This window comes from Diabrotica undecimpunctata, chromosome 1, assembly GCF_040954645.1.
Source record: "Diabrotica undecimpunctata isolate CICGRU chromosome 1, icDiaUnde3, whole genome shotgun sequence".
In the NCBI taxonomy this organism is placed as follows: Eukaryota; Metazoa; Arthropoda; class Insecta; order Coleoptera; family Chrysomelidae; genus Diabrotica; species Diabrotica undecimpunctata.
In genome coordinates, this window is record NC_092803.1 from 67,363,998 (window position 1) to 67,377,047 (window position 13,050).

Consider the following 13,050-nt stretch of genomic DNA (forward strand, 5'->3'; position numbering starts at 1 on the left):
CTGCAAGCAAGCAAGCAATTTAATTAAACCCAGCCTGTGAGAAATGTTCACCCCTAAGAATTACGTTCGGGTGTAACAATTCATTGGAGCGAGGTGTATTAACTCGAGTAAAAACAGGAGTCACTCCACCGCGCTCGAATGCTCCAGACCATCCCTTTCCCCCCTATAGCACTCTGATGCGCGATAGGGGCACAACTATCAGCCAAATGCTCTTCATGTGGAGATCCTGGGTAATAGAACCCCAACATGGTTTCCTAACCGAATTCAAAACTCAGGACAGCGCATTGTCGCTATATTCCTGTTATCTTAATGTGGCTTATCCGCGAACTAAAATTGCTTACTTGGGCCTCAAGTCTCCGCTCTGAGCTAGGCTCAGTTCGGCGACTTGGTGCTCAAGGGGTTGGGCCCTACATGCCCGAGTTTTTTGTGGTTTTTGTTAATATTTTTTTGTGGCTTGCGCCGGTTTTTGTTAGTAGTTTTTTGATTTTTTTGGTGGCCGAAGCCGTTTTTTTTTTGTTGTTTTTTGGATTTTTTTTTGTAGGATGCCTGAAACATAAAATCAGAATTAGTGCATATTTATATAATAAATTATCTACATAAAATTTACTGGGTCCACGCTGTACGTTGCGATTGTCCACAAGGGTTATGAGCTACGAACTATCTTCATTGTGCGTTGTTGTTGTTTTTTGAAGTGTTTTCTCTCTGGTGTTTTGTTTTCTCTCTGGTGTGATTGTTGATTTTCTCTCTAGTATTATGATTTTATTCTACTATTTGTTGTTTGGGTCTTTTGTGCTTCCATCTGTGGAAAGCGTCATACCTCAATATCTCTCGCAATATGTGGTTGGGGTGGTTCTCTATCTCCGCGAACTTTGTCCTAGCTTTTTCTTTTATTGTGTCGGTCACTCTGATTTGTTGTAGTTCTCTAAAGAGAAATCTTTCTGCTACGTATCTCGGTACGTTGACTGCTTCTCTTAGGCTGTTGTTATGTGCAGCTTGTATTTTCTTTTTTGATGTATTGCATATGTGTCCCCATGCGAGAGATGCATATGTTAGTATAGGAAGAATTATACAATTTATTAATCTTATTTTTGTTTTCAATCTAAGTTTGCTTTTTCTTCCTGCTTTCTCCTTTACTGGCTGTGATACTGTATCTGCTTTTTACAATAAAGGTACTGGTTACAGTAGTACTACTAAGCTTGAAGATATTTTAGATGCTGGCAGATACTGTGCAATAATGTGCCTGTTAAAGACACGCAGCTTACCAAGTTAAAAAAAATAAAAGATTTGGAAGCTTTTCTCGAGCAGATGCGGTACGAACAGTTCATCAAAGCTACAACGAAAAACTGTGCGGTTAAGCTATCATCCCTTCTGCCCACTGTTGATGCCTTAGATGAGCATTCAAAAAGATGCTATTACCAAATTCAACAGTGGCTTGGCAATGACAATATCAGAGCAACAGATTGGGGATGGTATTCCAAAGATGGTTTGTTATTACCGTACGCATGAACAAACAACCTGCACCCGATGAACTTTTGAAAATTATTTTTTGCCAATGCAAAGAATGATGCGGCGTTTCATGTGGGTGCAGAAAAGTTGGTTTATACTGTAACTTTACTTGTTCTGGGTGCTCAGGTGAAGGGTGCAATAATAGTCCACCAATAATTGAAGAAGATGAGGATGACATAGATCACGATGAAGATGTAATTGATGACGAATAAAATTAATATTATAATTGTTTTACCTATAAATGTAAATATTTTCAACTATTTATGTAAATGTATAAGAATATATGGTGCCTTTTTATGTTGTTAAATTTTTTTGTATTTAATTCTACTTTTTTTAATTTATATCTATTAAATTAGTTTATAAAAACTGCAATGTTGTAAAGGGTGATTTTCAAAAGTTGAAAAGTTGCAAAATTTTGGCAAAAAATTGTTTTTACCTATAGCACTCATAACAATTGATTTTTAAGGGTTGAAAATGTATGAAATTGTATTTTAAAGTATAAAAAAATCACTATTTAACTAATGCAAACCAAATTTCACTCATCTTAAGATTTGTAATGTTATTTTACAATTTTTGAAAATTAGGGGTAGTTTTCACCCGTAAAAACAATCAGGGTTCATCGGCATGACTTAAACTATAAAGCAGAGTGTGAGTTGAGCTTAAATCCAAATTTTTATCCAAATCGATCCAAGGCGAAATCATTTTTTTAGAATTAGTAATTTTTTTACATTAATCTCTAACAAAGGTTGCTTTTTAAGGGTTGAAATATGATGGAACTCTATTCAAAAGTATAAAATAATCATTATTTAATTAATTCAAACCAAATCTTACTTATATTCAGGTTTAATATGTTATTTTATAATTTTTGACAATTAGGGGTAGTTTTCACCCCTAAAACCCTTCAGCGCACTTCGGTTCGATATAGATTTTGATCCTTGGGCAATCACCTACCTTTTGCTAAAATTTCAACTCAATCCATGCAGGACGAAAAAATTGCGAGGTTTTAACTTTTTTCGAGCTTCATTTCCTGAACTAATAATAATAAAAGTGGTATAGAACAGAAAAATTTGTTAAAAACATAATCTGTTTTATTAAATGAATGGGCCTTACTCTCGTCAGTTTTGCACATATAATAGGCTGCCATTCCTTGCGCTAGTTTCCACACAGTGCTGTTATTGTTTATCTAGTTACAGGATGTTTCCTAAAATGACTAAATCACTGCCCTTAACTGACTATTTCTTCATATCTTATTATTTTTTCGAGTAGTACCTGCGAATTTCCATCTCATTGATATTTTCGCGTTTGCGATTTTATCATTGAACCAGTGAACAATTGTGAGAAATTCAAGCAGAAAGCTACGAATATGGGAAACCCGCAGTAGTATTCATTAAATTTAACAAAGCTTTTGACATAATTAAAGAAAATAAATTTAAAAAGCAATAAAGAAAATACTTGTCAGTTATAAGATAATATGAATGAAAAAACTAACACTCAGAAAAATGGTAAACTGAGTCAATATAAGTGGTAAAGAAAGTGAAAATATGAAGTCAGTGAAAGGTTATAAAATCAAATGCACTGTCACTACTGTTATTTAGTATTATTCTTGAAGAGATCATACTCACTTGACTTTTTCGTATCCCAGCGTGATCATTTCAGGTGTTCGTCCCAGAATCTGGCGCAGTTTATTGCTTTTGTGTTGGCCTTCCTTGTCCATCGTGCATAGGAAAGGCTATTAGTTCCGCTGGAGCAGGTGGACCTTGTTCTGACGTTGGTCGCACGTATATACATCCTGTTGTTATGCGGCATGCTTAGTTTAGAGTCACGTCCACTTTTTTAACGTCTGATAATTTACCTCAGTCAGGGTTTGTATACTCGCTCATAGAAAAGCTGAGACCCTTGGCTGTAGTAAGGAGGACGTTTAGCATTTAGATAAGCGGAGTTTGCGAAGTAGGTTGTTACGGTATGGTACCTTCAGAGCGGTCTTTTAGCAGTGTGCTTTATATGTTCTTTCTAGCTTTTCTATGAGGTATATTGGATGCTTCGCGTGTTTCTGATCTGATCCTCAGCTTTCTTTTTGCCTTTTTTGATCTTAGCTGGAAAGAGCAGTTAGATTTTGGTGCGAATAGGTTTAAGCGAAGTCCTGTCCTGGTAAATTGAAAGGTCTCGAAGTATTTCCTCGAGCCTGGTTTCGACCCCTTTGAAGGTTTTGTCTTGTACTGCCAAAGTAAGGTCGTCAGCATTTAATCATTGTTTGATCGTTAATGCACATATTAAACAGCATTGCTGATAGCGCCTCACCCTGCGTCAAGCTATTGTTCTGGTTCCGTCAGTGACTTTTCTTCCCCTCGACATATAATATACATATATAACTCTTGCCACTACTATTCATTGGCGTGCCTCTAGATATTTCATCCTAACTACATATATATTGTTGTATGGCTCGCTAAGCCATTTTCTTTTACATGTCTTTTTAATAATTGTCTTACAAAATAATTTTATACTTGTTTGAATCTTCTAGTATTATTCATGATTTCTAACTTTATGTGCATGTGAAATCCACATATTTTAGAATCCCTTTTGTTTGGTAGATGATTATCATTGTATTTATTTATGTATTTCCATTTACTGTAGTTTTATATTCCTCAATATGTTTCAATTTATAAGAAATTGACGAGCCTACACTGGTAATGACTAGTATGTTCTCGTTAATGCTGGCCATTCTTTTTAACATTCACTCATTCACTGCCAAGACCATTATTATATAACTAGATTCGACACATAAACGTTTCTCTTCAGACTTTAGACACACGGATTATGTAACTGGGCTATGCATTTGGAGCTGAAAATTTAGAACTTGGAACTTTGTTCTTACCTGTGTTGAATTTATTTGAGAAATAATTAGTTATTATATATTTTATTTATGTAGCTGATATAAAATTACGCATATTTTATTTACAGTAAACATTAGTAGTTATAAAGTAGTATGAGTAGTAGTTATAAATGAGAAATATGAGTAAACTCATATTTCTCAATTCAATAATTATAGTATATAACCACAGAATACACCATCCAACAAGAAGCGAAAGCTTTGTCGGTACCTTTGGTGTTCGAAGGACAAAAATGTTGGAGGGAGAATAAAAGTCGTTCAAAACAGTAGTTAAGTTATTGTTACACTGAGAAACAAAGTAATTTTTATGTATTGTAGGTAAACTAATGTCTTTTTAGTAGATCTGTTTTGTATGAATTGTATTTTTTTTCTGTAAAATTTAACATAACCCATGTATATATACATATATATATATATATATATATATATATATATATATATATATATATATATATATATATATCAATTCTGTACTGATCAGTAAAAAAGGTCTTAAGTCAAAAATTCCGATTTGATTTTTTTTTAACAAACAAATTAACGTACTAAAAGTATTTTAGTACGTTAAAAAACCGATAACAAGTGATTGAATTTGAGAGTTAATTTCAAAATAGAGATGAAAATCAGTCGATTTCTATTACTTTTAATCGATTTTTTTAATGTATTAAAATATGTATATGTATTTACAAAATATGTATAACAGTATTATTCTTTTTTTACTATTAAACAGCACACACGAAACAACACTTCCCAATACGTAGATAATCAAACTTCATTTTTGATAGGTTGACAGATAAACTATTTAGAACATGGCGGAGTCTCACAGAAATTTGGATTGCGAAAAAGCCCTTCGTTTCGCTTCTTTTTGGGTGGTGTATTCGGTGATATAACTAAAAAATGTGACATCTGTGTCAAATATTTTAGTTCTACTGTCAAAGTAAATTTGTTTCTTCACTGGCTAAGCGTGTTTCAACTCTTGGTCCTTTTCTGAGATCTTCGGCGCTTATATGTATTTCTGTGGTATCTACGATCAATAACAACTAAATGTTCGGAAAACGAAAATTTATTGAAAACGTTCATATTCACAACTTTGCTTATTAAACCAAAGAACGAGATCAACAATACATTAAACTCTATTATTAATAACAACTTAATGTTCGGACAATTTAAGAAATTACTTCTTTAATATAGAGTTACATCGTACTAAGGATTTATACAAGTCAGGGTCGAAACTATCCCATAATTCACCTAACTTACTCTTTAAATCGGCGACCGTTCTCTGGGGATGATTACGCAATTTCTCTTTTATCGTATGCCATGATGTCTTAATAAAATTAAGGTCTGAACTGTTCGAAGGCCATAAGAGCACTATATTGTTATTGTCTTCAAACCATTTTTAGTTGTTTAAGCTGTATGGCATGCAGCACTGTCCTGCGGGAATATACAATTTAAGTCCGGTTAGAGGTGGTGAGCACTTGATAAAAGACTACTTTTCAAAATTTTTTGATATTTTAATTGCTGCATTAATTATTTCTTCCACCACCTCATATCTTTCTAGATTAGCTGATGACACGCACCTCCAAATCATAATTCCTTTGGGAAAATTCACAGTTCTTTTGAGTCAATCTTTATGGAATGCTTCATTTTTACTTCTGACAACTCGTTTTCGAAAGTCTCCCACGCTAACATAAAATTTCTTTTCGTCACCGGATGTGACTGTGGGCCAGTCATCAACGGTCCATGAAATCTTCGATCTTGCCCAATTGAAGCGGTTACTTAAGGTTTTTATGGATCTTTGATGACTGGTTCAGAGTGATATTTAGTGACGAATCCAAATTTGATGTTTGCGTGGAATATTTTCGAAAACGGGTTATCAGAAGTCAAAATGAAATATTCTATAAAGATTGCCTCAAAAAAAAACTGTCAAGTTTCTCAAAGGAATAAGGGTTGGGGCTCCATATCGTCAGTGGGTCTAGGAAGATATAAGGTAGTAAAAGGCACAATTAACGCAGCAAAGGATCAAGAAATTTAAAAAAATAGTCTTATACCAAGTGCTCACGATCTCTACCAGGGCTTGAATTTTATATTCCAGTAGGACGGTACTGCTAAACACTGCCGTATACAGCTAAAACAACTAAAAAATGGTTTGGAGATAATAACATTAAAGCCCTTTCATTGCTTTCGAACAGGCCAAACCTTAATGTTATCGAGATATTGTCACATAAGTGACCAGTAATGAACCAGAAATTGCATACTGATTCTCAGAGAACCATCGTCGATTTAAAAAGTTAATTAGGTGAATTATGGGATATTTTTGACCCTGACTTGCGTAAATTCTTATTACGAACAATACCAGACAGGATTGCTGCGTTTGTAAATTGCAACTCAAACTTGCTGCAATTCTGCGATGCAAAGTTTGTAGAGACCCAGCCATTTCAATATTTTGTTATTAATGATAAAGTTTACTGTAATAATGATCTCGTTCTTTGGTAAAATAATAAAGATCGTAAAGATGAACGTTTTCAATAAATTTTCCTTTGTCCGAACATTTAGTTGGTGGGGCTCGTATTTTGTAATATAATGTAGAACAAAAAACTATTTTTAAATCACACAGATTATGTTGGTGGGCTTGCAATTTTTCACAGAATTTATTAGCTTTAATTTTGAAGATAATAATGTTTAGATAACAGAGCTTTATTTTATGTTCTTTTGATTGTTATACCGTTTTCTATCTTTTGCAACGTGAAATATCTATTCAACACGGAGGTTAGTCCTATCTCTGATTTTTGTGTTATGTTGTTAGAACTATTTGTTGACGACCATAATACTTATCGATCTTGATTTGCTCCATTATTTTCCGCCATTCTGATTTGTTTATTGTTTTATTTTTCAGTGGGTATTTTGGAAGTTTTCAAATCTTGTATGTATTATGAAGTTTGTATTTCGTTTTTACCTTCTTCCTAGTGCTATTTGCCTTATTATTTTCTTTGGTATTTCACTCTTCCAGACTCTCTCTCTCTCTCTTTCTCTTGGCGTTTCTCCATTACTGAAGATATCGATTTTCTCCAATACTAATAAAAAATGTTCTCCATTGCAGAGCATATAACGAGCAATGGCGATCAGCTTTTGTGTAAGGCTGTATTCATTATAATTGAATTGGAATTATTTTTAAGACAAAATTACGAAGAATAAGTATCCACTTCAATTTTTGAATAGTGTAGTATAAGACTGGGCCCTAAGCAATTCTACTTTGATATGTTATCAATCGTTTTTCTATATTTTAATAATCAATGTCTCTATTAAAGATAGTACAACATCATATTTTTATATTTCAGAACACGCTATACGACTGGGTACGCGACCATAGAGTCCATCACAAATTTAGCGAAACCGACGCAGATCCACACAACGCCAAGCGAGGCTTCTTTTTCTCACACGTAGGATGGCTCATGATGAGAAAACATCCAGAAGTTATTAGAAAAGGGCGCACGATAAATCTAACTGACATTACTGGAGATCCCTTGGTCGCTTTTCACGTGAAGTAAGTAATGACTAACTGTTAATTAATTAATTAATTAATTAATTGATAAAATAGTTATATGAAATTTGAAGTAACTTTGCAATATATAAATTATTTACGATACTTCTACATTTTTTAGATTCGCAATTTTTTTTAATCAATACACATAATCTCATCGTAGTTTAAAATTGAATTAATATGCACATTCAACACCTAAAGTATTTACTTATTTTCTTAGCCCAACGCGTATAAACTTCCTTACGATGTATAAATGTTTTAATTATTATTATAATTATATTATAATAATAGTATAAAGAAAAATTTCATATTTATCTGTTTTCTGAGCACAATAATTAAACAACAAAATTATATTATTAGACCGATTTAATATTTACTTCAGTTTCTACAAGTGGCGCCTTTTCCTGTACAATGTATTGTGTAAAAATTTCTATTTGCTCCGAGTTTCTCCCGTTTAAATTATTTCAGACGCTATATATAATAATATACAGGCGCAGTCACACAAGAATTTAATTAGAAGGATTCAATGTTTTCTTCTTCTTCTTCCTTTGCCCTATCCGTTTCGGACGTTGGCTATTAACAAGGCTATTTTGACTTACTTTACGGCACCTCTGAACAGTTCGGTCGATGTCAGTCCGAACCATTGTCGCAGGTTATGCATCCATGAGTGTCGTCTTCTTCCCGGTCCCCTCCTACTGTCGATTCTTCCTTGGACTATTAACTGTAGCAGACGGTACTTAGTATGCCTCATGACATGTCCGAAGTACTCAAGCTTCCGTTTCTTTACGGTGAAGATTATTTCTTTGCTTTTGCCTATTCTCTGCATTACTTCCACGTTAGTAATGTGGTCTGTCCAGGATATCCGAAGAATACGGCGATATATCCACAGCTCAAAGGATTCTAGTTTCTTCAGGGTGGCTTCCGTTGTGGTCCATGCCTCTGCTCCATTGAACAAGACCGGGAAGACATAACACTTGACCAGTCTTAATTTTAGTTCCATTGAGATTTTGCTTGTGAACCACTTTTTCATATTGTTGAACGCGTTTCGCGCTTTTCAATTCGTGATTTTATTTCTGTTGACTGGTCCCATTTTGTGTTGACGTGGTTCCAAGGTATGTGTATGTCTCCACTTGTTCTATTTTTCGGTTGTTTAATGTCAATTGCATCGGAGGTTGTTGTGTTCTGCTGATGAGCATGCATTTAGTTTTGGTTGTATTGAGTTCTAAACCATATTCTTGACTTGCTGTGTGTATGCTTTGCATGAGTCTTTGAAGCTCGTTGCAGTCATTTGCGATAATAACTGTGTCGTCAGCATATCTAATATTATTGATTACCTGTCATTGATCATTGATCAATGTTTTACTGTCGTCTATTTCGTCGTCAATGCGCACCCTTTTCTTGTACAGTGATAAATTTTTGATCTATAGTTGCTTGCTTAATTTGCTATTATTTATTATCATTTTATTGTGTTTCACTTGTTCATTGTCTCTTTTATGTTGTTGTAGCTTGTAGTTTTTAATATAAATAAGATTAACGTACTGGGGCCTGATATTAGGGCAAATATTGCTAGCCTTGAAACCAGTAACTAAAAATTTATCATCAGTAAATAATAAAAACTACTTAAGATTATGAGTATTGATTCATTTCCCATATACTGGTATTACGCACTCACATTAGCAATATTTTTATCATACTATTAATTATATTTCATCAATATAAATTTTTAAAATAGAAAACCTTTTATAACTTTAATAACCAAATCATTTAGATAATAATAAAAGTGCAGTTTTTGCGGGACATGCGGGAATCCCGCAGGACAACGCGTCAATCCCATCCCGAGTCCTGTCTTGCTGAAAAATCGCTGTCCCGTTACGCAGTAAAAATCGATGTCCCGTCCCATCCCGCGGGACAAAGTGTAGGACGGGACGCCCCGCGTGCTTCCCTATACGGGATAAATAAAAATTTAAACTCATAAACTGCTACCGGCCCATCAGAATTAACTGGCGGATAATGCAATTTAATAATATGATAATGTTTAGTAGAACGTAATTGAAGACGTAATCGCTAACTTGAGGGAAATCGATATGGTAATTGGGAATATGTAAAGTCATCCAGCCATCTTCTTCTGCTCCATCTTTTAGATCTGCGTCCATTCTAAGCGGGCAGTTTTTATTCCTCTTTCACCTTGTTTTGCAGCCAATAGAATCGCCATATGACGTTCATTACATGGACTGGGAGGATCATCATGTGATGTTGAGCTATCTTATTCCAACACCGGAAAGAAAAACAGAAATAACTTAAAATTTATTTGCAATTGCAAGGATTTAACACTTTATTCTTTAAATCTACTAAAATTTATCAAGGCGCTTTAAACTGAACAACATAACATTGAAATGTGAACAATTGAAAGATCGAATAATAATAACTAATGTGTATTTCTGCTGAGCCTAAATTTATATCATAAGTTGACATTGATTTATTGGCTTGGTTTGTGCCACGCATAATTTTATAGTATAAATAATTATTTACAACAATTCGACCCCGATTGTTTTAAGTTCTATTAAATATATTTCCTTACTGACCAAAATTGTTTGTATCTTTCCTATATTACAAATTTAGAAAGACTTACAAAGTACAAAAGTCACACTGAATACGTTAATTCTCCTTCCTTTTATTAACTTACATTATTTTTTCTGTTTTAGGTACTGGTTTTGGTTCAAAATGTTCTTCTGTTTTGTCCTTCCCTCGTCTATTCCTCCACTGCTATGGGGAGAAAGTTGGTACCACAGTATATGTGCAATATGTTTTGTGAGATATGTCGTATCTCTAAATTCTACATGGGCAGTCAACAGTTTTGCTCATTTCTTTGGGAACAAACCGTACGACAAGTAAGTATTTAGTAAAAAACCAAAAGATATTACTCCTAAAATAAAACCATTTGCATATTTCAAACCTTCTAATTAGTTTAAAAGAAAAATATTAACATTATCTTTAACAAAAGTACGTTTGTGGCTGTTTAAGTTTTTTAAACAAAAATGGATATAATAATATAACATATTTTTGTCAGTAATACCTTTAATTTGTTGTAAAATATTTAACAATGTTAAGAAAAATCTCAATATTTACATGTATATGCGTTTTAATACAAACAAATATTTGCCAACAAGAACTATAAATATATGTTCAATAAGTTTATTTAGTTATAGTGTGTTTACTTATTGAGAAAGGTCACTTGTGCAAACTATTATCAATATTAAAGTAAATATTAGTTATGCAGAATGAAATAGAGGCAAAATAGTTAACACCTTTAGTGCCAAGACTATTCACCGGATAGCTATAAATATCTCTGGCCTTGTCGTTATCTGGGATTTTTCCGCTTAGTAATCTTTTTTAGTGGCAATCAATCTGTTTTGCATATTCCTTTATATTTTTTGGGATTATTTTGCTATTGTATCTAATATTTCCGATCTTACACTTTCTTGCACATTTTCCATATAGGTACGCGAGGAAACGAAGCAATAAACCGACCGATTTTCCGCAGCAAGAATAATCGCTGTGAAACTTTTTACATTCGATTCGAAAAAGTGTCAGGAAAGTTTGTGAACAAAATTCATGGTGGTAAAATAAAAATTTCATTTTGCGCATAAGGAAAATGCATTTCTAAAGGGCATAGATAATGAAAAATTTTCAACCAAGAAAATATCGACCGAAATGAGTTTAATTTTGTTACTCGGGGGTTTTTGAGGTCGCTGAACACGAATATGATAACGACAATCGTCCTCAAGCTACCTGATGCCCAAGGTGGGCCTCGTCTCCTGGGGTATTTTAATTTCATTCTAAAAGTTGACAGTCATAACTCGTGGGCTTTTAAGGTCGTTGAATACAAATATGATAACGAAGATGGTCCTCGAGCTAGCTGGTGCCCAGGGTGGACCCCGTTTCGTGGATTTTTATGTTAATTTCATTCGAACGCTACATACGCTTTCTTAAGATCTACGAGAATCGTATAAGAGTTTGTTGTTGGATAACCGTATATTTCATTTTCTTTATATCGGTTGCTAATCTTCATGGCACAAATCAACTGATTTTTGGATAATATTTCAGTTTCCCAAGGTATTCGTCTTTCACTTACGCATAGGGACAAATTCACCCCTTTCTCCAAAACTCACCCCTTTAAATAGTAGAACTCCGCAGTTTTTTCATCTTTGGAGTTCATTGGTCATATAAAATAATAAAACCCCTTTAACGTTGTAGTTCTTTTTAGTCCTATTTTTTTTAACATAATTAATAGCCTACTAATACCATATTTTAATCTAATATTTGCGTTAGTATTCATTTGAAATGCAAATAACGGGTAAAAACTTAAAAAACAATAAACCAATATTCTATACAATGTTGAGGAAGTTTACACAAAAAACGTTATTTTTATGACCTGTTTAATTTTTTTTTACTTTTAGCTACATCCGCCCAGCAGAAAACCTCACCGTATCATTTTTCGCTATGGGCGAAGGATACCACAATTACCACCACACATTCCCTTGGGACTATCGGGCAGCAGAAGTAGGTCAGATGTTAAATGTTACCACCTTATGGTTAAACTTCTTCGAAAAAATTGGCTGGGCATATGAGCTCAGAGCTCCATCCAGTGATCTAATCCAGAGAATAACCAGGAACCGAGGAGATGGTTCCCACGAAAAGTGGGGTCACGAAGTTCCAGAGACTTACAGCTGTCCAGTTACCCCAGAGGTTCGAAAGGAGCAATAAATTAATATTCAATATTGTTGGGTATATTTTTGTATGGTTAGTTCGTTAGTTTTAAAAATAAAGGTTAAGAAAACTATTTTAATAAATCAGTTATGTCCATTACACTACCTAAAGTTCTAACCTATAAGTACATTTATGTAAATATTTTTAATTATTGTGTACAAAATATATTTTTTGTCATGTTCAAAGGTCAACAAATTGACAGTCATTTTTTTAATAGTTTGGTCCTTTGATCCGTTTTCCCTATACTGTGTACTACACAGTTGAGTCCATGATACTTTACCCGTGCGTCATCATTTAAATCATACGAAATAAGTCGTAAATGTACTCCACGCAACAGAAAGTGACAAAAAGTGGC

The 13,050-nt window shown here is 33.8% G+C and overlaps 1 protein-coding gene across 3 annotated transcripts in view; it reads left to right on the forward strand.

The window, feature by feature from the left end:
- The window catches only part of LOC140450391 (acyl-CoA Delta-9 desaturase-like), a 212,434-nt gene extending 199,656 nt beyond the window's left edge, over positions 1-12,778 (forward strand). For all 3 annotated transcript variants that reach the window (XM_072544011.1, XM_072544002.1, XM_072543992.1), the window contains exons 4-6: positions 7,726-7,931; positions 10,631-10,816; positions 12,386-12,778. In XM_072544011.1, the coding sequence (XP_072400112.1) occupies positions 7,726-7,931; positions 10,631-10,816; positions 12,386-12,692 (699 nt within the window). In that variant the 3' untranslated portion in view covers positions 12,693-12,778. The remainder of the gene's footprint in view (positions 1-7,725; positions 7,932-10,630; positions 10,817-12,385) is intronic.
- Positions 12,779-13,050: the final 272 nt, after the last annotated feature.